Source organism: Poecilia mexicana, unplaced genomic scaffold (genome assembly GCF_051168715.1).
Source record: "Poecilia mexicana isolate PSO_F unplaced genomic scaffold, ASM5116871v1 scaffold_7, whole genome shotgun sequence".
Lineage (NCBI taxonomy): Eukaryota > Metazoa > Chordata > Actinopteri > Cyprinodontiformes > Poeciliidae > Poecilia > Poecilia mexicana.
This window is the reverse complement of record NW_028263376.1, coordinates 20187438-20200655: the sequence shown is the minus strand read 5'-3', so window position 1 is coordinate 20200655 and position 13218 is coordinate 20187438. Positions and strand designations below refer to the sequence as shown.

General features: G+C 38.9%; 1 protein-coding gene across 2 annotated transcripts; it reads right to left on the bottom strand.

Annotated features, from left to right (window-relative positions):
- Positions 1-509: 509 nt before the first annotated feature.
- On the bottom strand, positions 510-11168 carry LOC106914722 (poly(rC)-binding protein 2-like). Of its 2 annotated transcripts, none has more exons than XM_014981714.2 (13): positions 11008-11168; positions 10096-10230; positions 7328-7351; positions 7201-7233; positions 6958-7074; positions 6142-6273; positions 5925-6053; positions 5390-5464; positions 5135-5194; positions 3356-3428; positions 3220-3275; positions 2966-3135; positions 510-1733 (listed from the first exon to the last, which is right to left on the bottom strand). In XM_014981714.2, exons 2-13 carry the CDS (start codon positions 10162-10164, stop codon positions 1697-1699), a joined length of 975 nt encoding a protein of 324 aa, XP_014837200.1. In that variant the 5' UTR covers positions 10165-10230; positions 11008-11168; the 3' UTR covers positions 510-1696. The 2 variants fall into 2 exon arrangements, with proteins under 2 accessions (XP_014837200.1, XP_014837201.1); XM_014981715.2 differs by having other exon boundaries at positions 5153-5194.
- Between the last annotated feature and the right edge of the window lie 2050 nt (positions 11169-13218).

The following is a 13218-nucleotide window of genomic DNA, read 5'->3' as shown; positions in this document are numbered from 1 at the left end:
AAAAAAATGCAACTTTTGACAAATTCTAGTTCCTTCATGCAAATAATTTTATTCACATTCCAGGGTTATATATAGCACCACATGGTTCAGTGCTCAGGCTAATTCTCTTTAGCTTACTGTAGGCCTAAATCCTCAGACAGCATGGAATAAATTACTGCTATGATGTTGATATTAAACTATATTTATTCACAAAGTCTTGGAGTGAAAAACATGCACTGTAAATTGACTTTGTTTAAAAAAAAGTATGCAAACTCATTTCACTGCCTCAAAAAAAAAATCAAGTTTTCAAAAATAAATGTTACCATGTATAAGCTGAACACAACTTGATAATTTTGAGTAAATTGCATTATATAATGGTACACAACTACTGTAAAACCTAATTAGTTCTTCCTTAAATACATACAGACTCAATGCATGTTTACTAATAAAATCTATAAATGTTTGAATTGAAAATGAAATCAAAATGTTTCAATTTATTAATGCACCTGAATAAGAATGACAAAGGACTGTTTAAGCATTTCACATCTTTTATTTTTGCATCTCAATTCTTCGACAATTTAATTGCACCCAGATCTACAATAGTTTGAAAACGTGCACAAAAAACGTGAGTTTCTTCATCCTGCAAAGAATAAAAAAAATAAAATCTGACCCAGGCAAAAAAGGATAGCAGGAAACTAGTGTTAATTCTATAGTTCTCCTTCTAGTTAATCATAATTTAATACTTCAGCTTAATATACTTATAAAGACCATTATGTCTTAGTTTTGCCCCTTGCAGCATTCCCCAGCCCTGCAGTTAAAAAAAATATTTTCTCTATTTAAAACAAATATTTCAATGTTATCATCAACACCACCACTATGGTCTTGGTTATTTCTGAGAAAAAGAAAAACATTTTCCTCACGTCCAGGCTCACTCCTGGCGATCCAAGGTCCACCAACCTTTATCAGATCAACACAAAGCTCCAAAAGTCCAGATTAACAAAATAAACGGATGGAAACACAGGAATGACACAAAACGATTACTGAGCAAGTTAGAGGTGAGACATGATATAGCTTAAAAGGTTCCTTCAACCCGCACTAAACAAGTGAAATCACCGTCAGACTTCTGAAGTGTTTTTTTTTTCCTGCATACATATTCAGCTCCTTATCGCACACTAAAACCCGTTAGACCCACAATGCCTCATTCAGGAAGTACAGCTTCAAACAGCAAATGCCAAATCTTAATGAATTCTACTTGTACAAGGAACTGTATATTAAATAAAAATAAATAGATATTTAAAAAGAAGGGAAAGAACAGTCCATCTATTATGTTATTGAGTTTTTTTTTCTTCCTTTTTTTTCAATTTTTCTAAGAAAAATCTGACGTAAGAAAAACATTATTTATGCCTTTTCAGATTTTTCTAAAACATTATACTTACAGTTTATCAAGAAGATCTTACAGATATACAGTAAAATAAGAGGAAAAATACAACAGAAGAAGATCTTTGAAAACTATTTGCCAACAGAATTTAAAAACATAATAAATAAATAAAATATCAATAGCATGATGGTGTAATTACAACTGAAGTAGATATCTAAACCAATGCAGGAGAAAGCTGTGAATTTATAGTACTTGGTTTTTGCATTAAGTTCAACAAGGGACCTCTTGGTAAAAAGTTGGGGCAGGGGTTAAAGTAGATGCTGATGAAGATCCTCCATGTCAGTTGGCTGCGAGGCCAGTAGCTTCAGAAGAAAGCCTGAGACGAGAAAAGACATTTTCAGTCCAGTAGATTATTAGACACGCAAAACGTGCCACATATTTACTGACAAAGAAGGTTTTTCCTCTGAACAGTAACGGTGGGTTCACAAACGCGTTTTCAGCGTCGGGTGTGTCTGGTTTGCATTCAAAGTCCATGTGGAGGCGCGTCGAGGGCTCGTCAGAATCGCTCTGCCCGCTGTTTTCCGTTGCTGGCCTATTTGTCGGACGTGTCGAACGCTCAAAACGTTCCAAATGGTTTAAATTGCGCCGTGCTAGACGCAATTTAGCGCCGTAACGGGCCCTCGCCTCGCCTCCACATAGACGCTCCTGACACTCAAAACGCGTTTGATGTGAACGCACCTTTACTCTTCAGATGAAAAACCTTCTTTGTAAGAATGTGGCATTTTTAGCTTCACCTGGTTCAAATTCTGGAAGCAAAAACTCATATTCAGCACCTTTTGCTATTCATTTATTAATCCAATAATAATTAACAGATCAGTGCTTGACTGAGTGTTAAGTTGAACAGAAAGGTTGATGTTAGAAGTATTTTTTAGCTCCTCTGATGCAAATGATCAAATGTACACGAAAGCAGTGCTATATCAGGATTGATTTGTTTATTTGCATCTTTTAATGAATCTCCAACACTGTGTATAAATTTGCATTTTTTTAAAATCTGATTAGCAGTCACAAGAATGATAGAATAATCAATTACTAAAATAATCGTCAGCTGCAGTCCTAACTTTGCTGATAGATTGGTGAAGTTCCAGTGAATTGTTTCAGTTTTGCATCATTTATCTGAAGACTTCACATTATCTTTTCCCCGCCAGCCTTAATAAATCACCAGAGTTGCCTCTCTAGTTAAGCTGTATAAATTTAAATAAAGACTCTCCAGTCTCCATTTACATCACAGGAGAACACAAAAGTCTGCAGCAATGAACTCATTAAAGGGAAGAGTGTGCAGGCAGAAGCTGCATTACAACGGGAAGGTTAGAGGGGTGTGTTCACACACTCCGATGCAAAGAAACAGTTCAGCAATATCCACAACGCAGCTGGGCTAAGGCCACCTTCCATAAAACCTTCTGTTTTTCTTAGCTGGTGTCAGATGTTCGACGGTTAAACACACACAAGAAAACTAAAGTCTAGTAAAGTCGGGTTAAAAAGGCAATAAGCCGTAAAAATAAAACAATAAAATCCCTTCCTGCTGCAGTAAAGTTCATGCTGCGGTCTTACCGAGCGTTGATCAGATACTCGGCCAGGCTGATGCTGGCGTGGGAGCCAGTGATGGTGACCTGCCTGTCAGTCGAGCCCTCCACCGGGTTGGCAATTTTTATCTGGGCCCCTGACATCTGACGAATCTCGTTGATCTTTGCACCCTGACGGCCTATGATGCAGCCGATGAGCTAGGGAAGGAGAAGAGGTAAGACAAAAAAAACAAAAAACGATCACATTAAAAAGCAATGTTTACTGCGGCAGAAAATACTTACATCATTTGGAATGGTCAGCTCATGAGAGCCAGTTTGTGCAGAGGCATCCATCCCAGCTTCAAGAAAAAGGAAGCCCAATGAGAAGAAATACAACACATGCAAGTGGAAAACACTCTGCAGCAGGAGATCCACCTACCTTGGAAGCCCTGGTTGCCGTGTGCAATGGGGAAGGGGCTTTGCTGCATGGCCAGCTGGTGAAGTTTAGTGAGCTGTTATTGAGAGGGGTGGAAGCAAAACAGAGAAAAAGAAAATACAGTTAGAAAAAAAAAAACTATAATCCGAGTCTGAAATGTTGCAATTCCCCTTTTGTATGTACTTAAAAATGACAATGAGCAGAAATTGTGAAATGAATCCATGATTTGGTCTAGCGCTATTAAAGAAAAACTGAAGCATTTAATATCATCTTAGAACTTGCAGCTTCTTGCAAAAGTAATCATAACCCTTAAACTTTCCCTTTTTGTCACGTTTCAATCCCAAATCTCAGTGTGTTCCAATGGGATTCTCTGAGAGCCAAACAAAGTCAGGGATGGTTTTCCAAACTGGAAGTGTGTGCAGTGGATGGTCATTTAGATTACATTCACATCAGCCCTGTTAAATCTGTTTTAATCAAACTAGTTCATACGTAAACAAACTCTGATGCAAAGCAAAAAAAAAAATCTAACTGGTCCGCATAAAAACTTAGGTCTCTGTTTGGCTGACATGAACTCTGGCACAGATCAAAGTGCCATGTGTGAATGCCAAGCAGACTGAAGAGCGCTCCAAAAGCACGAAACGAACTATAGAGCAGGGCACTCTCTATAAGTCGCTGCTCTACACAGGATATTCTGGGTAAATACAACCAAAACAAACAGGCAAGTTTAGGAGAAATGACTCGCTGTCTTTTACTAAAAACAAAACAAAACAAAAAAGAAATCCTACAAACGCTAAACGGAGGAAGGAAGTTGCACTCATCTCCTCTTCAGTTATTTCTTTGAAAGCGAACCGCACCAGATGAAAATGTAACGAATGTCGCAATTCTGGTCTCAATCAAACCAAATCTACCTAATAGAAAGCCTGAGATGTTTTAATAAACCAAACATGAACGAGGAAAACACCAGACACATCTGGATTATCACCCACAGCACTACTCAGTAGCGCAACCACAAATCTACCAAAACGTAGCTGTTCAACTAAACCAACAGGCAAAGAGAGGAAAGTATTAATCAGGGTATCAAAGGGCCACTGGTCTCAACTATTGAGGAGCTGCAGAGATCCGCAGTTCAAATCCATCAATACGACAACTTGCAGTTTTTAATTCAAAAAGAGAGAAAAAAAAAAAAAATCAAAACAACACAAAATATAAAACAATAGTCAAGAAAAGACCAAAGTTTTACTTTTTGGTCTGCAAGCTAAGCACTGCATATCATCCTGAACACACCATCCACACTTCGAAGCATGGTGGAGGCAGCATTATGTTGTGGTTTCATCTTGAGCTGGTCAAAGTTCATTTGGAGTGTAAGGGAGCTAAAGACAGACCAATGCTAGAAGAAAACCTTGTGGAGTGTGCAAAAAACCCCCAAAAAAACAACTTGAATCTGGGGTTTGACTTTCAGGACAACGAAATGAAACATACAGCCAGAGGTAGAATGACCTAGTCAAAGTCCAGACCTAAAACCAATCAGGAACCCGCGGTAAGGCTTGTACAATGATGTTCAGACGTTTTCATCCAGTCATTTTGCATTTTGAATGACAAAAAGAAAAAGGATTGAATTTTGCGGTTTTCACATTACGTCGTGTGGAAAAGTTCGAGGGTATGCAGACTTTTGCAGGGGATATGGAGGTGTAGATCCAGAATGGGTGGCAACAAAGAAATGGAATAAGAGGGTGGGGCATGGCTTCCCAGGACCAAAGTTTTTAAATACACTGGATCACTTACAGAGGGCCCTTCACTTACATCAGGCTGTGGAATGGCGTGCTGCCCTTGGACAGCGTAAGCCTGCAAGGAGAGAACAGCAGTTAGGAGGGAGTGGCACTGTGACACAGATCCATCTGTACTCCGTCCTTGACGCGCTACGAGAACAAAGCCGTATCGGCCACGCCCAGCAGAGTCGTTACTAAACGGGGAGACGTTGTGTAACGTTTCTAACCACTAAATACGAAGAAACCATCAGTAAAAAACAATGTCGCCTACCTGACCACCTGCAAAGATGACAGGAGAGCCTGAGGGTTTGGGTCTGTACGGGATGGTCACTCCTTTTGGTGGAGACTAAGAGAGAAAGAACATAATGACTGACTTAGAAAGATGGTTACACGTTTAAGAGCATCAGTTTCCATTAGAAATGCGCAAAAAACACTTTGTCAAAATTCAGCTGATGTCAAAAAACCCCCCACAATTTCCAGGTGTTTTTCTCAGATGAGAAAGAATTAAAATCACACGTCATTAAAAAAACCAACTACTTCCTGTCTTGTTCTTCGTGGTTTCCACTATCGGCAAGATCTGGTTGTTGATTATACAACGTGTGTGATGCGACAAAAGGGTTTTTACTGCAGTTTTACAAAATAAACCAATTTCAATATGGCCAAAAAAAAAAAACACCCTTGCACAAAAACATTTTCTTGAAAAACAAGATTTGTTTTTTTTAGTTTTTTAATCGCCGTGTTTCCATTAATTTTCTCATTTAGATGGTCAAAGGAAACACAACTAATCAGACAATCACAATTTATACCTCCAGCATGACAACGCAGATCTGCTTGACGCACTCGATGATGGACTGGGGGGTCCCTGCAATGGTGATGGCACGTTCTGTTGAGTTGGGCAGCATGTCCCCTGCTACTTGTACCTGAGCTCCTGCCGACTGCAGGGGAAAAACGAGAAGTCGGGGGACGTCCCGTATGAGACGCGTGTCAAACGTTTAACACGAGGACGGAAGGAGGAAAACAAACCTCTCGGATTTCTTTGATCTTACAGCCACCCTTGCCGATGAGCGAGCCGCACTGGCTGGCAGGCACAACGAGGCGCATGGTGACAGGCGGTTTGCTGGTGGCCGTGCTGTTCGTCATGGAGGTGCTGATGTCCTGCAAGAGATTTGGAGAACATCAGACGTATTCCACGCTAAAAATCATTCGATTACAAAGGCCTTATCTTTACTTTTCTTTGGCTTCTGCAAACTTTATGGAAGCTCGTGACATCAAACAAAAAGAAAAGTCAATGATCCAAATGGAATATTTTTGATGCGTAATATGTAGAAGAGCATTTCTCATGTCAATGGGACACAGGTGGAGCACATAAGGGAACCCACGATAACACCTCAGGGTCTTTGAAGACCAACTGCTGACAATTTTCAGCAAGAAAACACTATTTCAAGCTGTTAACCGGTCACAATATGGTTTTTTTTTTTTTTTGGTCAACTGTTTATCATATATTTTACCAGTCTTACAAAATAACATTTTAGGCTTATTTAAGATTTAAGTCAAATACGGCGTTTTACTAACAAAACGTGACAACATCAATCACTCTGCTGCTCTGCAATTCACAAACACCGTCCTCTCACCTTCACATCTTTAATCACTTCCATTTAAACACCAAAGTGAGAAAATTCATTTTATGCCAAACTGACAATTTCAATATTTTTCCTAGGATTTCTATTTCACATAATCTTTCGCTTCAGCTCAGCCTTCCAGGTTACAACTTTGACACAGAAATTAGTAAGAAAAGGCAAATGTTACAGTTTCAGTAAAGATGTGGTGAGAAAGCCTAACCTCCTCCAGTTTCTCAATGATCATAGAGAAGGCTTTAAAAATGGAGGTGGTGGGTCCTGCGAGGGTTATGATCCTCTCTGGACAGTTCCCCTCTGAGATGTTGATGCGAGCGCCGCTCTGCAGACACAGAAATGTAAACAACACAGAAATCAGCTGGCTTCATCATACGATGCCAAAGAGAACCGCAAAGTGCAGCTGTGAACAGGTTTGTTCTTGTTTGGGAGAAGTTTTGTTTTTTTTTACCTCCTCTCTCATCTTCTTCACTGACTCTCCTTTCTGTGGAGAAACAGCAGATATGCAATATTTACAAAACACAGAGACCAGCAGCAGATTGCATCTGTCCAACAGTAAAAAAAAAAAAACATCCCACCTTGCCAATTATGCTTCCAACCTCCTGCAGAAATGAACAAAACAAAAAGAAAAAGTTAGCAGCTCTGTGTTTTTCATGCGTTTTAGTGAAGCAAAGTTTCTTACAACCCAAAACAACTTGCTTCACATGCGATGCAAAGAGTAGCAAGTACATTTTAAAGCTTCAACGCAAAGAAAACTTTGTAAAGTTTTGACTTTCTAAATATATTAAAAACAGATCAAATATTGCTAATAATCTTAACCACACTAAGATTTAAAAGATATTTAAAACATTAGCTGCTCTAAAGTGACATGAAGGATGTGGACATAAGCTGCAAGAATCTTAAGATTTCTTTTTTTTTTTTTGCAGAATGAAACAGACTGGAGATTAAGTCAATTTATTCCTTCAAATAAAGCGAAGCTTCTCGTTCGCTCAGACTCTCGAATCGAGAGTAGCGCCTGACTACTCGTGTAGGAGTCCTCGCGGCCCTTCTGTCAGGCCCACCTGTTCCTTCCCTCCCACAGCACGAGGGAAAGGGCATTTAGGTCTGCACTTCCTCTGAGCGCAAGGGATCAATATGTAGGGCGGGAGCCCTGCCGCAGTCTTTTCTTGCACGCGTTATGGCACAAGTAGAAGGACGACTGTTAAAATGGCAACTTTAACTGCAAACAGTTCGACAAAATAAACATTTTCTGAATGTTCGATTATTTTAGACATCGAGGGCATTTTGTTCCAAGACTGCAAAACGTTTTTCGCATGAAAAATGAACGTTCTTACAGATTTAAAAACTCTTGAGTTCACAGTTTTCTTGAAGTATTAGTACAAAATTAGCACTTATAATTTTACATAGGGTGGGCACTAAATACAAAATCTGCAAAGACCAATGAGGCACATGTAATAAAACTAAAAAAATAGAACTTATTCATACTGAATACTGGTTTTAATGAGTAAGTTTGTACAACAGGAATCTCTCTTCATTTTGTCTCGCTGCCCTGTTTTTCCTGTCCAGCTGCGAATGAAAAAAGGACAGTAGTTCCACAAGAACATAAAAAAAACCTCAGAAATGGCCAGTTTTAATTTTGTTGTTGCACAATCATCTTCCCTTGAAGTCAGCGTTGAAGAAGCAAAGCTTGCAGTTCTTATTTAAAAATTTGCACCTGCTGTAACTGAATAAGATTTATAATGAAGGAAACTAGAGGAAGGATTTCAACTTTATCCACTCAGACTCTGGGTATATGAGTTTTCTCGCCAATTCATAAACACCTTGTGTACTTTAAAAACTACATATCTGGATATTTTTGTTTATAAATTATTGAAAACCAAAACACTCAGTGGAGGGAATTATAATTTACAATCATAACATCACATCCATTACATCAGACTGAGTGAAATATAGGAACGTATTTTTAATTGTAATTATTTTAGTGGTTGTCAAAGTGAGTACAATACTTTTCTCTAGGCAGGTGTTAATTGATGTACTGACAAACTAAAGGTTCTCAGGTTATCTGCAAATTTCAGCAAGTCAAATTTAGGACTTTTTAATGCTACTTTCAATGAAATATAAGACAGAAAAAAAACTGTAAAGATATAGGATGGTTAGGGAGATCCTGCTGCATTATAATCAGGAGTAGGATAAACTGTGAAAACTTCATGCGTATGATGGAAGCAAAAACATGTTAGTTAGAAAGGGTATATTAGCAGCTAGTTGCCAGTAGCCTCAACTGCGTCAAGTCACAGAACGCTATGAAGACGTCTCATCCTTTCGTCTGACAGCAAATCCCACAAGAAAATTAAAATACATTAAATAATCCTGCCACGAAAAAATTTAAGACCTACTTACATTTTCATAATGAATTCAAGACATTTTCAAGCCTTAATTTTACACACAAAAGCAAGACTTTAAGGATGTGCAGACACACTGGTTCTGCAGAAGACGCTTCAGCTTCATACTCATAGTTTGGTGCAAAGAGTTCAAACATGCAGAAAGCCATGAGGGTAAAATAGAAAAAGAAAGAGCAACTGATAGCAGCCCTGTTAAAGAGCGTGAGCAGTCGCTAGGAGTCTCGAAAGTCCATACTGTTTCTGACATCAATGTTATACATGTCCGTTTGCTTCCTCTCTCTCACTTTTATCTGCTTGTACGCACACTGCTGCAAACTACAGAACCATAACATACAAGACTGGCGACATAAACAAAAACTGATTAAAACAGGCCAGCATCCTCGACTCCATATCTGTTCCATTTATTTGACTTGCAACACTTGATTGTTTTCAGCTTTAAAGCCTGCTTTGTACTTAACCAAGTCTAATTATTTCTCAAGGTAGTAACTCTGAGGGATTTAATGGTTGGGTCCTGGAACCTGGGTGTTGCATGGAAGGGAAAAAGGGTGCAGCACAATGTCAATTTCCAATTTTCAGCACAAGACTGAAACATGGATTGATCTTTGGGCGATGAATGGATAGACGAATGGAAGAAGTAATTGTTGAACAAGTGCAAGAAGGCGAAGACAGAGGGAAAGATGGAGGACTTGTTGGGTGCATGGATATAGAGGAGCTGAACAAACTCACGCAAAGAAGGAGGAATTTCAGGATAGAAAGACTAATGAATGGATAGATGAACACAACACTAAGTTTTATTAATAAAACAGAAAAGGCACATTGGCAGAACCGACTTGTTCAAGTCAAATCACACACCTAAGTGGATTTGGAAAACAGAATATATTCTATTCTTATACTAAATTAATTGTTTTTCTGTCTATGTATGACTGCAGGAATCCTGTCTCACTCACCTTCCCATGCATGAGTAACCTGATGGTTAAGGTGACATTAAGTCCTCCTTCAACTAGACTGGAGTCCATTGCTGCTCTTCAGTCCACACACTAAACTGGCCAACAAAGTAGGTTTTTTGGTGACTGGCTGAACGTCTGCAGAGGGGGATAAAAAATGAGCAGGTTAGGGAGAAATGTGGCTACAGGAACAACATCTCAGAGAGAAGCCTTGGCGGCTAGTAAAAACGCTGTTACAGCAGATCAATGGAGTGATGCAGGCAGTTCACTTTTTTTTTTGCAGGCGAGTGTGTCACTTCGGAAGAATGAGACGTTTCAGTGCAGTAATTCATGTTGGACTGGCCCGAGTCCACTCATTCTCACTGACACAATGACCCACTGTGTCCCTGGGGCCGTGTCTATTTCCTGACACTGAGCAGCTGTGGCGAACTAACTTTTTAATTTTCTCTCATCCATCTATGTGCGGTCTAAACGGTTCAACACTTCGTAGCATCTAACTGTGGAGATGAAAAACAGACAGTTGAATGAAGAAGGTAAGTGTAGCAAATGATATTTCGCGAAAAGGCATCACGCACAATTTGGGAAAGCTGATTTAGCGCCGAAGCGGATCTGTCCCAACTTCCCAAATATTTTCCCCACTTGCAACAAAATTAAGCTGAACGGATAAATTAATTCAATCCCTACGTGTTTAACACACTCTGAAAGGGCAGCGGGTCGCCACTAACTCACAGGCAGCCACCAAGTTAAACACAGTTCGGTAATTTTCCATTCACAGCACGCTAGCATTAGCATCCTCCGATCCAGGAAATAGCCGCATCCCGCGGCCTACGGATCGCGTTGAGTTATCCCCGTCCTTCACTCTGAGAGGAAAGAAAAGAAAACACGCTCACAAAGACGGATTTCTGGAAGTCTTACCCGAACCGTCCCTTGAAGTGTGTCCAGGGGGTGGATAGGGTGGCAAGGGTGGAAGGGGAGAGGTTCGGGAGGGAGTTTTAAGAGGACCCGGGGAAGAGGGAAGAGACGCCGCTGTTTGATCGGACTCCACTCTTCTCTTCTGCTTTGCACAAAAGACAAAACAACTTTGACCCCGTCACCGTCCCGCCCCTCCGCCGGGTCACCCCCGCCCACCGGGGGGTCCACGCCCATCATCCACGGAAGAGCAAATGGAGCAAGTATTCACATATTATCAGATTATGTTGATTGGTATAAAGGGGATGATTTTATTAACGCCACAACGTTAATGAATCAGTGGGCCAGAGATGCTGTTTACATGTCTTAAAAATCACTAGAATAATTTATGTGTCGTTAAAAAAGGTGTGAAAAGCGCCTCAAAAATTCTCAAGTAAGAGCAGCACTTGTTTACCATATTTTTTATTAAGTGAAAGAAGTTGCCGTCAAAGTATTTCATAAAAAGGCTACTCATGTCAGAGTAAATGATCATAACATTTGATTTACTGACTTAACGTGATGTCATCAGACAAATTCTGGTATTTTAAAAACTAAAATAAACAAATTAATATAAATAAATGACATTATTACAAAATAACATATTGAGCAGAATAAATACTGCTTCATATAATATTCTATAGACTTAAATGAGAAAGTAAAGGTCCATAACACATTTACAACTTCTCTCTCATAGATGGTTGTGGTGGTGTAATGATTCTGGGCTACTTTTCACTTCAGGCCCTGCATGACCTTCCCTGAAACACTCTTTGAACAATTTCATTTTATTTATTTATTAATGTATGTCAATAAACAACATAGCATATATATTATTTTCCTCATGCACACCTTTTATGTATCAATTCTTAACCCGATAGGGACACAGCATACTCAGTATAGTCCTTAACTGGTAACTGCCTTGTGGAAACATTAAGCATTCATTTGGCCATGGCTGGGAACCCGTATTGCCCACATTGTGTGTGTTTTAAACGACAACAGACCTGGAAGTTATGCTGCTCCCCCCCCCCACCCAAATGCATTTGAAAATGAATCCAGCAGATGGCTCAGTAACACTGCGTGAGGATGTGCCAAGAATCTGCAGTGGTAGTCCTTCCCCAACGTGACGTCCTTCCTATAGCTGCTCTGAATAATAATAATAATAACAATAATAATAATAATAATAATAATAATAATAATAATAATAATAATAATAATAATAATAATAATAATAATGATAATAATGACATACATAAACAATGAAATACATCAGGAGAGAGAGATATTTTGTCAATTTACTAATGTCACAAATTTTGCATTTTGCGATATGAGGAAACTATAATTCAATATTTTAGTCATAAAACAAATCTTTTCTTTTGTTTTAGCCTATATTTTTCACCAATAATCTCCCATAACCACATAATGGATGGGCAATATGAACTTAAAATATTTTTGCAATATTTTGTTTAGCAACTGTCTTACATAAGTTATCAAATTTCTATGTGAATGTTTTGATGAATAACTTTGCAGCATCATCATAAATTGACTTCCTAGCTTAGAAAAAAACATTCTTTACTTTTAAACAGATCAGGACTGATTATTGTGTTTCTTTCAATAAGATAGTCTCCCATGCCTTCTGCAATTTTATTGTTTGATATTCAAATTTTTATCTATCTGCATTTCTTTATTTTAAATCTGAAATAATAAAAGAAAACATATCGTGAAATATTAAATTTAAGAAATACTTATGGTGTTTAGCCGAGCATCGTGACGTTAAAACTGCAGCCTGCTTGAACTTGTGCCCATGTGCATTAATCTGATGTACACCAGGGCGGCCCCATTTTAAAGTGCAAGTGCAGAATGGCCTTCTGCTGTCAGCAACCAATCCTTTATAGTCCTCTGAATATTCTATAAACCAAATCTGTAACAGAAATGATGTCCTTGACATTGGGGTTTATATGCTGTTATTTATCCAGTACGCATGGCTCATAAATCTTTTGTGGCTCATTTTCATAGATTGGAAATTACTGTGCTCTCCGTAGATTGGTTTCTCACTGGCAGAAAATCAAGCTCAGCTACTCTGACAGCAATTTCTTTTACCACTTCCTGTTTCTTTCTTTTCACATGTGAAACATGAATTCAGGCAGCAGATATGGGAGCTTGCTTTCTGAGCCATCTGCAGTG

Coding starts and splice junctions, on each gene's coding strand:
- LOC106914722 (XM_014981714.2), bottom strand. CDS start 10,164: ATGGACTCCAGTCTAGTTGAAGGAGGACTTAATGTCACCTTAACCATC. Junction 3,429..5,134: donor ATGTAAGTGAAGGGCCCTCT/GTAAGTGATCCA, acceptor TCTCAATAACAG/CTCACTAAACTTCACCAGCT. Junction 1,734..2,965: donor GAGTATCTGATCAACGCTCG/GTAAGACCGCAG, acceptor TTCTCGTCTCAG/GCTTTCTTCTGAAGCTACTG.